Source organism: Struthio camelus, chromosome 4 (genome assembly GCF_040807025.1).
Source record: "Struthio camelus isolate bStrCam1 chromosome 4, bStrCam1.hap1, whole genome shotgun sequence".
NCBI lineage: Eukaryota > Metazoa > Chordata > Aves > Struthioniformes > Struthionidae > Struthio > Struthio camelus.
Genome location: NC_090945.1, coordinates 26,825,283 through 26,842,459, shown reverse-complemented (window position 1 = coordinate 26,842,459; position 17,177 = coordinate 26,825,283). Strand labels below are relative to the sequence as shown.

Genomic DNA, 17,177 nt, shown 5'->3' with positions numbered 1-17,177 from the left:
TGAGAATAATAGTAGTATTTAATTCCTTTCATTTAGATTTGTTTAAAACAAGACTTCATTCTGTACATGAAATAGTATTCTTGGAACATTGATATCTTAAAGGTTACATTATTATTCTTTCATGCTTTCGGAGTTACCATTAAAAAGTCACATTAAATACATTTTACTCCAATGTTTTGCTATTTAGGAAAAAGCATATCAGTAAGATCAATTTAGAAAGAGATTACAGAGTGATAAAAATGCACTAAATTTGTTTTGAAAGACATCACGTTCATGATTTAAATCTTTGCAAGCCATCTTAACTGAGAAACATGATCTCTCCTCATTTTTTGCCTTTCATATAGTATGAATTTCCATTTGCAGATAGGCTCAGTCACAAGCTCCACCCTCCATCGATGATTAGTTCATTGCCAGTCATGTAGGCAGACTGAAATTATATAAAAAGTAACAATAGATTTTACTAATAGTTTATGGTTATTAAGTACAGGAAAATACTAATTTAACTTTATCAGAAATTGATTTCTTTTCATACAGGTTTTTTTTTTTTTTTAAACAAAACCAACAGTAGATCTGAACACATAAGATATTAAAAAAAAAACTTAAAAACAGAAGCCTTTTGCCTAACTCAGTAGAGTATAGCAAAATTATTATTAAAGGCATTAAAATGATAATACATCCTGAATATATGAATTCACATAAGGTGAATTTCAGAGAGCTCACCTGCAGCAATAATATCTTACACTGGGATGTTATTAGCTCTCTTCAGCTGTGCAGAATCTGACCAGGTCAGCCAATAATTATAAGGGGACTTAAATGAAATCTAGATTGTGCAGAAAGTGAGATAAGCAACTGAGAAGGTAACATTCCTCGCTCTAGGTCAGTACTGAAGCATTAAATTAGTAGCTTTACAGAAACAGTACACCAAGATGAAAGTGAGAAACAGATTAGTGATACAGGGAAAGACTAAGACCACAGTAATTCCGTTAAAACATTCTGACAAGTCTAGCGGAATCCAGTCCAATTTTAGATTCATAGCAAATTTATAGCACAGTAAATGAAATAACCTTGATGTGTTTCACTGTTGTTGGTGATATTTGCAGTAGTCATTGTGAGTCTGGTCTATAACAGCCTCAGTGTGTCTATTGTTTCCTTTATGGCAAAAGGGAATGCTCATCCTGGGCATTAGAACTTCTGCTAAAATCTCTAGTGGTTCTACACAAACGTTTGCTCTTGCGTAACGCAGATAGGTGACAACGGTACTAATTCTACCTCCTTAAAATATGCTCCAGTTGTGGTGGAAATCAAGCAGCTTGAAACAGCAGAGAAGAGCATTTCTGCTATCATTCAGAATGATCCGGGCATCAAACATCCCGGCTACGGTTCCAAGTTCGTAATACCTTAACAATCATTGTCAATATTCAGAGCATTTTTTGTATTACAGGTTGAACTCAGTAAAAGGCGGCCAGTTTTCTATTCTTGCAATGATTCAACTCAAAGACAAGATCAATCTTCCTGAAACAGATTCGCTCTATTGTGAGGCGGCAAAGTAGCATGGGATTTTGTGACAGAGAATTCTATTGCTCGGTACTTACTTCATCAGAGGCCAAGTACACAAAGAGATGGGCCACTTCTTCAGCAGTAGCCATCCTACCAATCCTCTGTCTGGCTAGAAAGTCTTTCAATGCCTAGTCATAAGAGCATTGGGTGTATCAAAAAATATATATATATTTTAATCTGATTATTGTGCAATATGTACAAAGCAATATTAGAAACAAGCCACGAGGTCAAAACTTTCTTTAGTACATTGGGTAGGGAATCTATGCTAGAGAAAGAAACAAAGGTAACTTAATGGTATGAATTTCAGGTTGGAAAAATATGAAGAGAGTAAACTTAAACCTCTGGTTCCAGAGTAAAGCCAACAGAAGCCCTTCTTCCTTTGTTGGTAAACATTCCCAGGCCCTTCAAATGAGGACTCACAGTTATGTACTTAGTGTGATTACAAGAACCTAAATTATTTTTAAAAGCATATGCCAGAATGCCCTTTCTATCGTGGTTGTGCACTAGTTTGTGGCTGATACGTGCCAAAGCAGCGAATGTATTCTACTTTTGCACTAGATATTGTGAGCAACTGCTGCAAATTCTTCCACAGATGACAGACCCTCTGCATTCACCAAGCAAGTCCCCTTATGATGCATTTTAAGACCCCAGCTTGAGCACAAACTGACCAAATTATCGAAGGGGACCCTATTGTTATGTTACCATTGGTACTCTGAAATATAGGATATTCTGGAATTTGGGCAGAAGTGCTGGTGTGTGTTTTTTTGTTTGTTTTTAAAAGGTGTTTAGCATATGTATGTACATGATCAAACAAATTGCTTTCTAACCTGTTCTGGGTTAGGCCTGGCTTTAATTCTTTCTTGTAGAGATGGTGTGTCAACAGTTCCTAAGCAAAAGTTTGAAATTCAATATTAAAACTTAAGTTTATCAACAATCATGACATATAATAAAATCAATGAAAATGCATTGTTTGATGCAGGAGAAAGACTACAAAAATATCAACTCAGCATAGGAACCTAAATTTCAAAGCATTCTGTCTTTTATTGAGAATGAGATTTGATACTTTTCAGATTGTTAAACAATAGCTAGCTTGCTAGCTAGCCTTAGACTGCTTCTAACTTCCAGAAAAATAAACATGCAAATACTATGTAATGCATATATAATGGGCATATGCTTAGATGTCTCAGTGCTGGGTTAAGAGACTAAGTACACAGCCCAGTCTAATTCTAAAAGTAATGATTTTTCTATTTTACATCTCAGAGATGTTTGAAATATGTCTTGTTCTTTTTGATTGCTGGTAACTTTAGTTGCCATTTGCAACTCTACTGTCTCCATTAATAACATCAAACTAAATTGCGATGTATTTTTTTTTTTTAAGCACCTGCTCCAAGTTTCCAAGATATTGCAAGAATACTTACCAGGACATACACAGTTGCATCTGATGCCTTGTTCAATGAAGTCAGCAGCCACAGACTTTGTTAGACCAATAACTGCTGCCTTAGAAGTGCTGTATACACATCTGTTCACAACTCCTAACAGAAGGTCAATGTGAAGGCAGCATGGAAACATATTAAGAAAGACGACAGACAAGTTTGTTCTATATGCATTTGCTTCCAAATCTAGCATTTCCTGTAGCACACAGCTTTCCCACAAGGGTAGGCTAGCTAGAGTTCTCCTCTGGCATAGACCAGAACAAAGCACAGTATTTTTCAAAATATAAATTTGGCAAGTAACCTAGAAGAAGTAACAGAATGAACAAACCAAAACTTGGCAAGAGTAGAGGCCCATCTGTTTATTAACCTCAGTTTTCTTTGGGAAACATAGCTATAGCGCTTATGCAATAGTTATTTATTGTTTCTCTGAACTACATATATAGCAAGTTATCACTGAAAGTGTAATTCCTTTTTGTTTAATACAAACTGATAAAAAGGATGATACAAAACATTCAGAGCACCGATTCAAAAACTCAAAGACTAGACTTTAGTGCTTATGCAACTTTACATCTCTGTATTTGCATATGGTTTATGCATTCACTTTTTTTCAATGCTGCATCCCTCCATAGAACAGAGGGGGCTTTCTAAATGCAAAGTTGTACAATTTTTTTTTATTCCCACCATTTTGTTTCACACTCTGCAGATTAACTTTTTGCCTTTTCTAAGGTCTTACGCTTGTCATCTAAATTTTTTTTTTTTAAAGGAAGATTGAAGAATTCCTCCTCATAATACCACTGCGCAGTGGCATTATCACTTCTCTCCTCCCGACACGCAAATGGAGAGTCAGATCTCGCCCACTTCAACTATGCTACAGAGTATTGCATAGTTGTAAAAAGCAGGCCTTAGGAGCTTTCCACTGGGTAATCAGAAAACGAGGAGCAGAGCAACCACCTGGGCAACCTAAATAGAAGTAAGCACCAAGCACCAGGCTCAACTCTGTAGCAGTTTCCTTTCCTAGAAGGTGCTCTGTTCCTGTAATCCTCTGTCTTAATCACAAAAACCTTACCAACAACAAATGAACAAGAGGTCTACAGGCCATCTCTTTTCACTGCAAAGCTTTGATTCATTCCCCGAGAGCAGCTCATTGTGTGTACTGAACGAGGAGTTGCTACTGTACATAATGTAACTACAGGATGCTTCATCAAGCACATGGACACAGGATCAAAATCAAGGGCACTCCATTGCATATAGCCTTATCACGGTTTTCTCCAAACTGGATATGCAAATTTTTACTAACCCAGAGTATCAACAGGACATACTGTGGAAAACGTATATAAGCAACTCTCTCGAAAGCTACTGACCTTTAATGCTGGATGCCACGGAAGACATATTTATAATATTTCCAGATTTCTGCTTAATCATCTGCAAAAGAATACTTGTATCATTCAAATGTGAAATATTCTGTCACCTGCAGGCCCAGCAGAATAGCCCAAACAACCACTAGAACAGCCCTAAATGCAACTGATATCCAGGATAACAAACTTCCGTTAGCACGAATACGTGCTTATCTCTCTTTTTGATCTATTGACTGAAGTAGTAAAGCAGATTCTGAAATTCTCACCAAGTTCTCCTAAATCATTTCAAAAGTGATGTAGAAGACGAGAAAGTACTTTGTTCCTTCTTCACAGATCTAGACAGAACCACTAAAACATGGAGGACTGACATCTGCTCCACTCTGGAGCGCCAAGAAATTTGTGTATTTAAAATAAAATGAAGAGGAACCAGGCTGAGGACAAGATATAACGTTCTTGCTGTTTGCCTGCCCCAAGGTTTATCTCCTTCCTAATAGATAGGAAGGAGTATTGAAACAAAATTCTTTCTTGTTCGAAGTTGCATGATAAGAAAAGCACAGGAAGTAAAAAACAAAACAAAAAGACTACAGGTTCTTCTGTATAATCCCAATGTAGCTATTTAACTAATTACAGTGGAGTTACCTTTTTAGGGAAATCTAAGATCATTGCTTATCTTTGTAAAACGTTACTGATCAGTAAAGTGCGACATGAATCCACATGTGCAACAGGGCATGTGCTCTTCACATGAAACTTCCCACTCAATCAGGTTCAGGCAATGAGGCTTCCATGATTTGGAGTTGAATGTTTTTACTGACAAACATCCATTGCTGTGAGCTGTTTTGTAGATTGTTGTTCATAACATTCTTAGTGACCTCTGAATCATTGCCATCTTGCCCGGTACACTACATGGACAGTCTCATGCCATTTACCAGTGTAATTCTTCTATTGCTTCCATTCAAATCCTTCTCGCTTTGGAGAAGGCTAAGTCACAGCTCTCTGATGTCTCCGAGTTGTAGCTAAGTTTGTGAAAGTTATACAGACTTTAGGCATCCCAAAACCCGAGGTGCCTACAACAGTTATAAAGAGCCTTTGAATGTGAAGATCAGCTGAAAAAAGCCAGGACTGGAGCAACACTTTGGGGGTGGAAGTGGGAGAAGGAGGTGAGAAATCATCCAGTCACCATGGTGACAGCTACCACCTCTAGCCTTTGCATTTACAGGAAACAAACACCATTCAGTTCAAACTTTTGTAGTCTAGAAGGTATGTATTCACAAACAGCAAGAATCCTCAAGATGCTAGATTAACTGTATTATTGTTCCCATGTAACCAGCACGTTGCCATCAGTGACACTGATCTGCTTCACAGGATAGTTTCCCCAGTTGCAGAAAAAATTCACGTTAGTGTATATTTTTAAATATTTTATAATAGTCGTTTTGCTACATAATGTGTAGCTGCGTGCTGTACTGTATTGTATTACACTGGTTCTCTTGCTGCTCTATATTTGGAGGATTTTTACTTACAAATTACACAGGGCAAAACCTCTGAATTAATCTTGTCTATAATTTCCTTTAGATATGTGGTCTAACTTGAAGGTTTAGACGGTACCGAGAATGGTTCAGAGTAGCATCAATGTAGTCTAAGGGCCTCCCCTATCCCAAGCTGCATACTCACATTTTTATCCCAAATCCCATGCTGTCACAGTGACAATGATTTAGACCATTCCCCCTTAAAACAGGGCAACAGAGACTAAAAAGCATAGGCAACCAAGCCTTACCTTGGGAAGAAACGTCTTGATCATTAGATACATGCTGCGAACATTGAGGTTCATAGCAAAATTCCAGTCTCTCTCCTCACACTCCAGAATGGTTCCATGATGAACAAACCTGGAATAAGTGCATAAAATGTATTACTGTCTGCAGTTTACAAGTCTATTTTTCTACTGCTTTTTTGTAACAGCTAACCCTTCCAAGCTTGTAAAGTAGGCACAACAGTTCTTCTCAAGAAAGCAAAGCAACAGTATATTTCTTGCGATGAGCATCAGTGATACGAGACACACCCCATACATGCAGAGAAGCATTTGGTAATAGGGAAAATTCCAAAAATAAATACCGCACAGGCAGACCACCAGCTTTGCTCACTGTGGTGCCTGGGGTGGGGGGGAGGGGGAGCTGCAAAGCAATCAGCACAAGGTACCCGCTAGAGAGCGGTGGGAGGGAAACTCATAGCTCAGTTTCCAGAACCATTTTTACCTTGGCCTGGTTAACATGGCTGCACACAAAGATATCAGTTTTGATGAAAACACATGAAAGTTTATATTAAGGTATAAAACACATTAAAATTAAACGAATAACATACATTCAAGTAAAATGAAGTACTTTTGAAGGACAAGGAAAAATTGGAAAAAGGAGGAGGATGAAACAGAAGCTGATTACCCTGCAACGTTACAGAGGATGTCAATCCTTTCAATCTCCTTGGCTAGATTTTCTATCTCTTCCCTCTTGGTGACATCCAGAACCCGTACTTGAATTCCTATAAAAACATGGTATTTATTTCACTCTCTTTGGTTAAAGATCAGCAGTTTGATTTTCAGAAGTGCTGAGGACTGCAGCTCCCACTCAGCTCAGTGGTTTGCCAGGAACAGTCCTCTCTCAGTAGTGCACCGAGACATGAAGACTGTCTGACTGACAGCTACGCTTGATCATTAAGTTAGTGTAATGGTTAAATCAGGACAGCAATGGACAGCATGGCATGCTATTTAAACCTTCAGAAGGGTCTTTAAAAAGATGTGATTGTCACACAGCATTACAGAAGCAGATGAGTTGTGTCCCTCAACCATAAAAGTTACTTCCAATACATTTGGATTCTGCTGTACTTCCAGACTAAAGGATTACACAGTCTGTATAATCCTAACAAGCTCTCATGCACACTATTACAGAATAATTCCTTGGAACTAATTAAAGGTGTCACATACTGCCATGATCACGTTACTTACCATCTATCTGTATGTATCAGCTTTATAACATTTAATTAATGAGGAAAAGTGTTTTTGCTTAAGCCTTTATTAACTTTATATAACCTGGCATGATAGCGCAGCTATAAAAGAAATGAAGATGAATTGTAAAAGGTTGATTGCCTCTATTATCAAGGTATGCAGACTGTCTAGTTTAAAAATATGATGTTCACGTTTTTGCAATCATTTGTTTCTAACAAAAAACTCAACCAAACAAAAAAAACCACACTTGGAAACGTGTTACTTTTTGCAATAAGGCACTACTTACTTGAGTCCCTGACAGCTGTTACTGTCAGCGCTCATAGCACTGGCAGTGTCTGTGCTGTACCTTCAAGAAAACCATTGATACTGAAAACATAATAATAATAATCCTTCTGTTTTGTTCAGAGAAGTTCACTGAGAGATTGAGAAGTGTAATTACTGCAAAACAGGGAGAAGTGCAACTCTCTTCCAAACACTTTTCCATAGAACCAGTCCCTCCTCAACAGAAATGTTTTAAGCCACAGCAGTGCTATCCACTGGCAGAAATAAAAAGAGCAAAGTAAACAAACCACGCTTCCAGATGAGCTGTAATGTGACATGATATAATCTACATGTTATTTTACATAAGAACCTTCCAATAACCTAACGTAACTAACTACTCTCAGCCATGTCAAGACTGAGACCCCGCTATGGAATAAGCGTACTTCATGATACGCCCTGCCCGCACCCTAACTCCATGCTGACAGTAAACACTGAGCTGTGCACCCTTCTCAAATGCACCAGCTTTCCTTCCAAAAGGAAGCCCAGATGTGTGGAAAAGAAGGATCCATGGTGTGCTTCAACAGTTCCCTCAGTGGGTACAATCAGGCTTCCAGGGCACAAAGACTTGCTGCAAATCACCCCTTTGCCACAGCCTGGACATCGCATACCCTGCATCTAGAACTAAGGCACCTCTGGTGCAGAACACCTGTGCCCCAGAACCACAGCTTTATCACCTGTAAGTAGTGACTTGCAATCTAATAAATGTCTGCCTCTTAGGAAGATGTGGAGAAGATGGATCTAGATTCTTCTCAGAGGCCCACAGTGAAAGCATAAAAGGTAACAGAAAACTTGGAATGTTCAACTCAATGTAAGGATTTTTTCCCTTTTTTTTTTTTTTTTTTGCCATGACAGTGCTCACACTAGAGCAGGGACCCAGAGAGGTTGTGGAATTCCCATCCTTGGAAATATTTAGAACTTGACTGAACATGGCCCTGAGCAACCTAGTCTAACAACCTGCTTTGAGCAGGAGATAGGACTAGACTGTCACTGGAGGTCCCATTCAACCTGCATGATTCTATGAAATACTTTGCAGCTAGCTTTACAGTATTTGGGTGATATATAAACAATAGGAGAATTTGGTTTCAAATGGAGAAAAATCAGCATCTTTTGAAGCCATATTGATAAGTCCATGAACATGCTTTATATGCCTTTGTTACAGTGATACGTATGCTTCTGAAATGATTTGTATATGATGATGCAATTAAAGACTATAGGCTGGTGAATAACATCAGCAGTGGAGTCACCTCACCTGGATTAAATTCAAAGACCAGGATGCACCAAGCCTTGATGAATTAGGCTTAACTAATCATATGTCAAAAGGACAGAAATGGCTGGGAGTATATGGAAAAGTTTGTTTTCTTCTGAACATACTAGCTGAGGAGGAGCAACGTGCAGTTAAAAATGTAACACTTTCCTAAAAACCTTCCAAAGGAAGCTGGAAAGTCCCAAAGTTCTTAAAGAGTTGCAAAGAGATTCCTTGCCGTGAACTCCAGTGAGAGGAGACAGATGTTCACTTTAAGAGTTGCGCCAAGGAAAAGTATTATTGTATGTGTTTACTATCTGACCCATGCCTGTTGCAGAAACAGTCAACTTTCTGCAGAGCAGCTGGGGCAAAAACTCCCTACTCCATTTCAGGCAACATCTGCCAGGTTAGCCTCCACAGTTTAAACAGATGTTTAAGTTACCTGAACTAATGATGCCTTTTGTAGAGCTGCTATACTAGCAGAGTTGTAAGGGTAGCTCAGAGGTTAGCTTAGCTGTGTAAAGGTGATACTTTCAGCTAATGCAGCTGGATCTGAAACAGTACCTGCCTATAGTCCAAAAGTGATGCTAATTTTGTTGAGGTAATAGGAAATCAAAGTCCAGCAATCACTTCTCTGAATCAAATTAATTTGGAAGTATTTTCTGTTATAACATATACCTATCTTATTTTTTTAAGATTGATAAATCTTTTATTTTAAATGTCCTTCCACTTGTGCCACTTTTATACTTAAGGAAAATAGCTATGCAAAACCTGCTCCTTGAAGTTTCTTTTTGTGATATCAGCAAGAAAATTTTCAGTCTTGCGCATTTATAATAGCAAAATGGGCTTATCTGCTGTCAGTGGAATCAGTTCCTGAAGATATATCAATTCCTACTAGGCAGCTCTGCTTTTAAGGCATTCCTTACTAAGTGTGGCTGATGGAAATGCAAGACACTAAATCCACTTTTTGTGTGGCTGAATGTTAGCTCTTATGTTCAAGGAAAAGCATTCCATTCTTTCAGCAGGATGTTTGACAATTGGCCCAGCAATCTAAACAGCTGATCGAAATAGGTGCCATTCTGGAAAGCAGAAATCAGCTGCTTCTGAGACACACAAAACCCACAAAGTTATTCCGCATACTTGGCATATTCTCTCTGAAATGCTGATGCTGCAGTGGAATACCAGCATTTTGCATACAAAGTCCCTGCCACTCTACAGCACAGAATACAACAGTGCCAATATTTAAAGAATTATTCTGGATATTTTCTTTTTTTCCTCCTGCCTTTTGAAGTTTGCCATAACCTCAAGTTATATTTCAGTCTGCCTACAACAAAACTTGTGAGAATTGAACTAATAGCTACTGCAGATCATTTACCTGGATATTTCTCCAGTTCTTGCAACTTAGACTTGTTGATGTCTGTAGCAATGACTTTTGCTCCTTCTTTAGCAAAAGCCTGAAGAATACAAGCAAAATAAATAATTTACGCTTAGATATTTCAGCTTGTAACAGGAATAAAGTCTGTTTTCTTCTCATTTCTTTTTTGGATTGAAATCAAAGTTGGCTGAAGGCAACTATTCTTCTCCTTTTCATTCTGGGCAGGTCAGGAAGTGATGAGTATCAACTGACAAACATCCTGGGGTCAACTGAGTAACTCTCAAGAGATGTAAGAGAGATTTACAATCTTTTCCTCAAAATAGCAAATCCATAAAGTATCAGAAACAGTAACCAGACTAATACAGTTGTTATTATTATTGCCCTTACTAGCTGCATGCGTGCTAGCAAGTATGTTCCAAATGTGTAGGGCTAGAATTAAGTTTGTACTGTTGGATTTAGATGAAGTTATACCATTTGTAAATGAAGTTACGTTTTTACATGCCATCTAAGAAAAAGAATGATGGTATATAAACTTGATTCAAGTCCTTCACATCCAAATCACTGAACAGAGCAAAATTCAAAAGCATGACTTTTCTTTAGTACTGAACTTGAGAAATTCCTTCATTCCTGATATACCCCTCAAAACCTGCTTCCTCTGCAGTGTACTTACTGATAAAACGACAGCTACCCAAAACAGAGTAATCTGTATCTGAAAAAACGTTCTGAAGTCTCAGACCAGCAGAAAAAATTGTTGTAGCCCTTTATCCTCAAAATAACTATCTCTGCTACAGCTTAAGAGGATAGTGGCATTAAATGGGCTACCCTTCTCCATAGCTTGTTGGTATTTCCAAAGCAAAATCATCAGGAAAATGACCTACTCTATGAACTGAGTATTTTAATATAAGTGCAGAAAAGGTTGCACAGGAAACTAATTAGTTTGGCAAAATTCCCATTTATAGAAGCTTTTCATGGTTTGTTTATTACATTGTAGAGACACTGAAATAATTCTACTAGTTTCTCTCTCTGCTATAGAGGAAACAAATGGCAGGGGCAGAACTCGCCAAAAGGAGTTATAAATTAACCAGAAAGACCAGTGTATATTTTGAATTCCGTCCAACAATAAGTGAGTACAATTTTTAAAGCGTTTCTCACAGTTGTTCATGTGAATAACCTCGTAGCTATGGTCTTTATCACCTAGACTTTGTTACATCAACTATCAGTGTACATAAGACATCTTGGCTCTGCTATAGTGAATCTTTGCAGTAATCAACCTTATAACAGGGAACTCACCTACTATCCTAATCATCTTCTCTCAGAACAAAGAAGCAGAGATGCTTGATTAGAGGTACACATAGTATGACCACATACCACTAGAAAAGTAGTTGCAGCTGTTTTCAAACACTGCCCATGTTGCTTAACAGCACTATCCAGCCTTGAAGGCTTCCAGAAATTTAGTCAGCGTAAAGCACAGATGATACTGTTTAGTGACTACGTTCTTCCTTGAATTTTTCAATGAGTAGTTCTGAGGTTGATTTTGGCTTCATCTATGGCTTATTAATTTAATTTCTTGCTTGCTGCAGGTACCATTAGACTAGTCAGCATAAGAGAGCCATCTAGGGTACAAGAAGAGAGCCATCTAGGGTACAAGAACAGAATTAAAGAACAAATTTTTCCCAACTTACTACAGCGACTGCTCGTCCGATCCCCTGTGCTGCTGCAGACAATAGTACTATCTTCCCATCAAGTCGACCCATATTGCTGACCTGTGCAGGCAGAAGATGTCACAGAAACTTTAAAAGAAAAAGCCAACATCACTTCCAGGGAAACACATGCGAAACCAGATGATCTAAGCATTTCTACTCTCAAATTGGAGTCCTGTTTAGTTACAAAAAAGGTAGGATTGCCTCAACCTTGTCTTTATCAGTAAGGACCAAAAAAAGGGCAAAAAGGTGTTTGACCTCAAGGCAAGCTATATTATAATAGAAACTATACTTTTTCATGAACCAAGGAAAATCTGAGACGAAGCAGAATAGAAATAAAATAGCTTGTAAATTAGTTTCTCCATTGCCCGTTTTGTTCCTACAAAGTGGGCCTTTCTTTTCCTCCTCTCAAACCAAACACCCTGACTTCCTAGGTTGCAACAAATTCTGGACAACATCCTCCTGGACTCCATTTAATGTCTTTCTTTCCACTGTTTCTGCGGCCTAGCCTTTGTATCTGCTCTGACTTGTCTTAGCAATCTCTCAGCACTGCAGATTCCCTCCTCCATAGGGCAAGGGGGAGTCAAACTCTATCTTGTCTCTCTCTCACTTCGCTCATTCCCTGGGAATTACTGAGCATGCTTGGAGCAAGGGGTAGGAGAAAAAGAAGAATTAAAATGTTGAGTGCTGGGTAAGGCAAGTAAGTTTCCTCCTCTTCAGGAGGAAACCGCCTCCTCAATAGGTAGCAGCCAGAAGGCAAAGCACAGTCATGTGTGCTGCCCAGGCACACCCTTTCAAGGGTTTTGTTATGTTTAAAGAAATACTGCATGGAAAGTTGCAGACAAACAAGTATAAGCAAATGCCATCATTTCACTCCCACAGATTCCAAAAAGGTTTCAGTAGGCTTCTTGCTTATTTAAGGACTAAATTACTGAGCAAGATGTTTCAAACCATTACCTCACAAAGTAAGATTACTGTATTCCAGTCAGAGCACAATCTCTGGTGTTTGTTAACTGAATAAGCAACCTTTTCCGCACTTTCAAAACCTGCAAAGTTTCTTTATATAGCTACGAGTGCAGAAAGGTTTCTCATAAGCATGGTGTTTTTAAATAAACACATGAATCCAACACATTTAGTACTTCACTGAGAAGTTAGATACAGATATCAGAACATCCTCTGGGTTGGCAATTAACGTTATTGTCTAGAGAAGCTCAAATCTATGTTGTGACTCAGATTAGTGACTTGAATTTAGACTACCACATCTGAAACCAAGTTATTCACTTGATCTTGACCAAAAATTGCCTGCTTTCTCAGAAGCCTTTCCTGACAAAATTGCAGAAAAATGTGTATGTTCTCCTGAAGGTTTAAGATTCAACATATCAGACTTTTTATTTTGAAATATAAATTAAAAATTCTCTGTCCACTCTAATATAAAAAAAATGTTATCTCATTTGATTTAAAGTCAGACTGAGCTATACATTGTGTTTCGGGACACTGAAACATCTCCTTGCAGGCTTTTTGCCATAGCTGAGCGTGCGTGTGTGGCAGGAAAACAGATCGGTAAGCAATAACCAAGATGCACTTTTGTAATTAGGGGAAAGACCACACTACCTTAAAATCCTTTTTTAGGTTGGCTAGTAAAAAAGATGTCTCTTAGGATGTCTCTGAGGGTAGGCTAATATGAGGTTAGCCCTGTCTTAATATATCTTTTGTATTGCTAGAGGGAAAAAGTACCAAGTCAGCTAATGGAGCAGAATCAGACTGCAAGCATGACTAGATAGCACTGTTCAACTCTAACATACTAAGTTGTGCAAAATACAACTGCTCTAATACCAAATTTGGGGAAGAGCTCTACTGATTTTTAGCAAGAGTCCCAAGTATCAGAAAAATCACCTCAAAGTGCTCACTCAAGGCACAGGAAGTTCTTCATTACCCTTCGCTGTCACATAAGTCTTTTCAGTACAAAAATCCGGATCAGCCAAAGTATTTCCTCAAACCATCTTCATGCACTTGGGAAGTGAAACGTGTCAGGAATACTTTTCTCAAACTAGCAGTTTTTCTGAACCCACGTCATAGTGATACTAACACAATGAACCATTTAAAAAATAACAATTAATATAATCACTCACCAGAAGACCTCAAACAAGGTGCTACACTTACTGACCTTTGTACCAGCGGAAGCTCCCTTTGTACCAACGGAAGTTCTATGCCTTTTTGCTGTGCTCCTTGGGAGTTGTACTTCAGCTGACAAGTTTCTCTATACCAGCGTAATTTCCTTTTGAAACATTGAGATGCTGCCATCTAGTGAGATTGAAGATTAAGAGTAAGATTTTTCTCCTGAATGGGAGGGAGGGGGAGAGGGGGGAAGGAAGAGGAAGAAAGATTACCAGTATTACCCGTCAGCTCCCTTTAAGGAACCCGACAAGTCAACAGAATTCTCACAACAAAAAATGTGTTTTTCCCCAAGGCAGTTTTTGTTTAACCACGCCAGTCACCAAAATTCAAACTAGGACAATACTTGCATGAGAAGTTTTGTTTCCTTACTTGGTAATTTACCAACTTATATTATCTTTTTTTCAAATTTATAACACTTTAGCTTGCATCTGTTCAAGCAGAATTAATATAATGGAAAATTATAAGATAAAACAATTTAATTATCAGCTCACACCAAAGCACTCTAATAGTATTCTTAAATTCGGACTCCTGCCTGAACACATTTCCCTCAGAAGAGTTACTGCTGTAGGTAAGCTTAGGAGAAAAAAAAAAAAAACAAAAACACAAAAATGACAACAAAGCCACAAAAAGCAGTTCAGTAGTATTAAACTTACTTTGTATTTCTGCTGAACTGTTAGCTTTGTAAGTCATCTCCCCAGTAACTGAGAAATATTTAATGACTAGGTTTCTAAAAGCATTTCTCTTCCTAGTCCTGTGCTTTTACCTATCGAATCTAGACATGGACCTATTGTAATAGGCTCCTTTTCTTCAGCTCAGGTCACCAGAAAAATCTCTAAATCTGGAAATGTTCCAGCAAGCAAGAATTAATAAGAAAACCATTTGAAACTCAAAGGACAAGGCAGATCTATAACTCATTTCCCTTCTGGAGGGAAAAAGTCAGGTTTAGTTTTAGTCATTTATTGCAACTTTAGAGTGGAGGGAATGAAAAGAGAGCCTGGCAGCCAAAGGAAGTTGCAAGTAACACTTTGCATTTGCCACTCTGCCAGGGAAATAAAATCTCCCCTGCATATATATGGCTGTGGTGTGAATCAACACACCATAACGCTACACTCACTAATGGGATCTAGAACTTGTGTATTGTTGGCTAGCAGTTTCTGTAAAAGCTTTCCAAAACACCCTCCAAAGGTTTAGAGCAAACACTTGAAACTTCTTAGCAGTCCTGGTAATCGGCAGTTACCAGCAGTTCAAGGTAAACGGAAAGCTGGGTCTTCGGTAAAGATCTCAGAAGTACTTCTGTCAGGTAAGTAACTCTTGTGCAACTCTTCCAAGAAAGAGACAGCTTTAAAAACCCTGAGTGTGTTCAGTAAATATGTAATTGCTACATGCTCAGGAACATGACAGTATTACCATTTGCTCACAAATTTGGCTAACCCACAATGGAATACTTAAGGAGATACCTAGCACCATTTAGATCTTCGTTCCCGTAAAATAAGTATGCATGTTTTCGATGCAAGTGTTTTTGTTAGCCGTGACTATGTCATCTCACAATGATTCCATTCTTCATGGAGTGAAGCTCAAGTTTTGAGCACAAAATTCCTATTTAGCTGAGGAGCAGGGGCGAATTTAGTCTTTTGCACTTCAAAAATTTGCTGACAGAGAAAAGATTGTCAAAAAAATACATACACACACACACACTATATATAATCTTTAAACACACCACTGCAGAAAGTGATTATAGTAGAAAAGCGATAGTGGACACAAAGAAACATTATCATTATAATTGAAGTGATGAAATTAAGATTCTTAATCAGCATCTTCTCTCCACAAAATTAAAGTGACCAGCAAAAATATTTTTAAATACTTAACACATTAAATTTATTATGAAACAAACCTCCTTATACAGAAAATACAAAAAGAAATAGGCCTTACAAGGCAGAAAAGTAGGATAGTAAAATATTAAGTCTTTGCAGCCCAAGTTCCCCACAGTTTGTTTCTGCTACTGTAGTGAACAGAAAGCCTGTCAACAGTTAGCTCCATGCCTTATTATTAAAAAAATTCAGATGTCCAACTCTGCACAGGAACTGGATGTATATTTAAAGATGATTCAAAATACAGAGTTATTCTTGGCACCATAACTGACTGAGCTGAAGCATTGTAAAGAATTTTGAAGATGAAACCTTGATTGTGCACCCTATAAACAAAAAACTGGTAATTTCAGTTACAGTGTCCAGATAGAAAGGTTAAAATTGTGGTGAAAACACCACTCCCATGGTCTTATGAAAGCATGATACAAAAACAGATCCTGAGGAACAAAAACTAATGAGAACAGTTCTTTCCACTTCAATAGCATTCAAAGATACAAAAATCAACAGCCTAAAGAAGGGCTATTTTATGAATGACAGAATGAAAAGTTTAAGATCGAGAAATTTCACAGTAGATTTTTTGATCCATTCCTGCTTCCATCTTCTCTTCAGTACACAGGCTTTGCTATCTTTGCCATCCAAAGAATGACCAAAGTAGAGCTGCAGCATCAGCAAGTTGCAGGCAACATTACTGCTTTTCTGTTTGTGTGTTCCTATTCCAGCTTTTCCAACCATGGGAAGTAGCAGCTCCAAGAAGCAAGGGATTTATATGCTACCAGAGCTCTTTCTGCAGTTTATAGAAGAGGTTGATGGCTTTTAACCTGAAGCAATTATCTTCTATGTATGCAGATTCCGGCCGTATAGGCACTGTAGAGACAGCTTACAGATAACACCTTTATTGGGTGGTACAGTCAGGGGCTTTATCTCTTTCTGAAGTTCCAAACCAGTGCTTAAGGTGTTCCTCTGTAGGCTCTATTCCTGCAGGTCGCGTATCTATTCAGAAGACAAGAATGTTAAAGTAACATGTAAACTTCCCCAGTTGTACAAGCAGTAGGAATACAGCAATTTTATCCCGACTAGTGTTTTAGACACCAACTATAAAGCTTGCCTCTGATCTCAAAGACAAGAACATGACATTCTGAGCTGCTAAGTTTTTAAAACAAAGCA

At 38.2% G+C, this 17,177-nt stretch overlaps 2 protein-coding genes across 5 annotated transcripts in view; both read right to left on the bottom strand.

Moving 5' to 3' along the window:
* On the bottom strand, positions 1 to 14,429 carry BDH2 (3-hydroxybutyrate dehydrogenase 2). 4 transcript variants are annotated; one of them, XM_068941986.1, is made up of 11 exons: positions 14,370 to 14,429; positions 14,138 to 14,274; positions 11,956 to 12,036; positions 10,274 to 10,352; positions 6,775 to 6,871; positions 6,117 to 6,225; positions 4,352 to 4,412; positions 2,976 to 3,089; positions 2,385 to 2,443; positions 1,593 to 1,685; positions 1 to 427 (listed from the first exon to the last, which is right to left on the bottom strand). In XM_068941986.1, exons 3-11 carry the CDS (start codon positions 12,025 to 12,027, stop codon positions 374 to 376), a joined length of 738 nt encoding a protein of 245 aa, XP_068798087.1. In that variant the 5' UTR covers positions 12,028 to 12,036; positions 14,138 to 14,274; positions 14,370 to 14,429; the 3' UTR covers positions 1 to 373. The 4 variants fall into 4 exon arrangements, with proteins under 4 accessions (XP_068798087.1, XP_009687651.2, XP_009687650.2 ...); XM_009689356.2 differs by lacking the exon at positions 14,370 to 14,429 and having other exon boundaries at positions 14,138 to 14,316; XM_009689355.2 differs by lacking the exon at positions 14,370 to 14,429 and having other exon boundaries at positions 13,867 to 14,173.
* Positions 14,430 to 15,996: 1,567 nt separating this feature from the next.
* CENPE (centromere protein E) overlaps positions 15,997 to 17,177 on the bottom strand; it is a 39,368-nt gene continuing 38,187 nt past the window's right edge. The window contains exon 44 of the mRNA XM_068941985.1: positions 15,997 to 17,003. Coding sequence (XP_068798086.1) covers positions 16,906 to 17,003 — 98 coding nt within the window. The 3' untranslated portion in view covers positions 15,997 to 16,905. The remainder of the gene's footprint in view (positions 17,004 to 17,177) is intronic.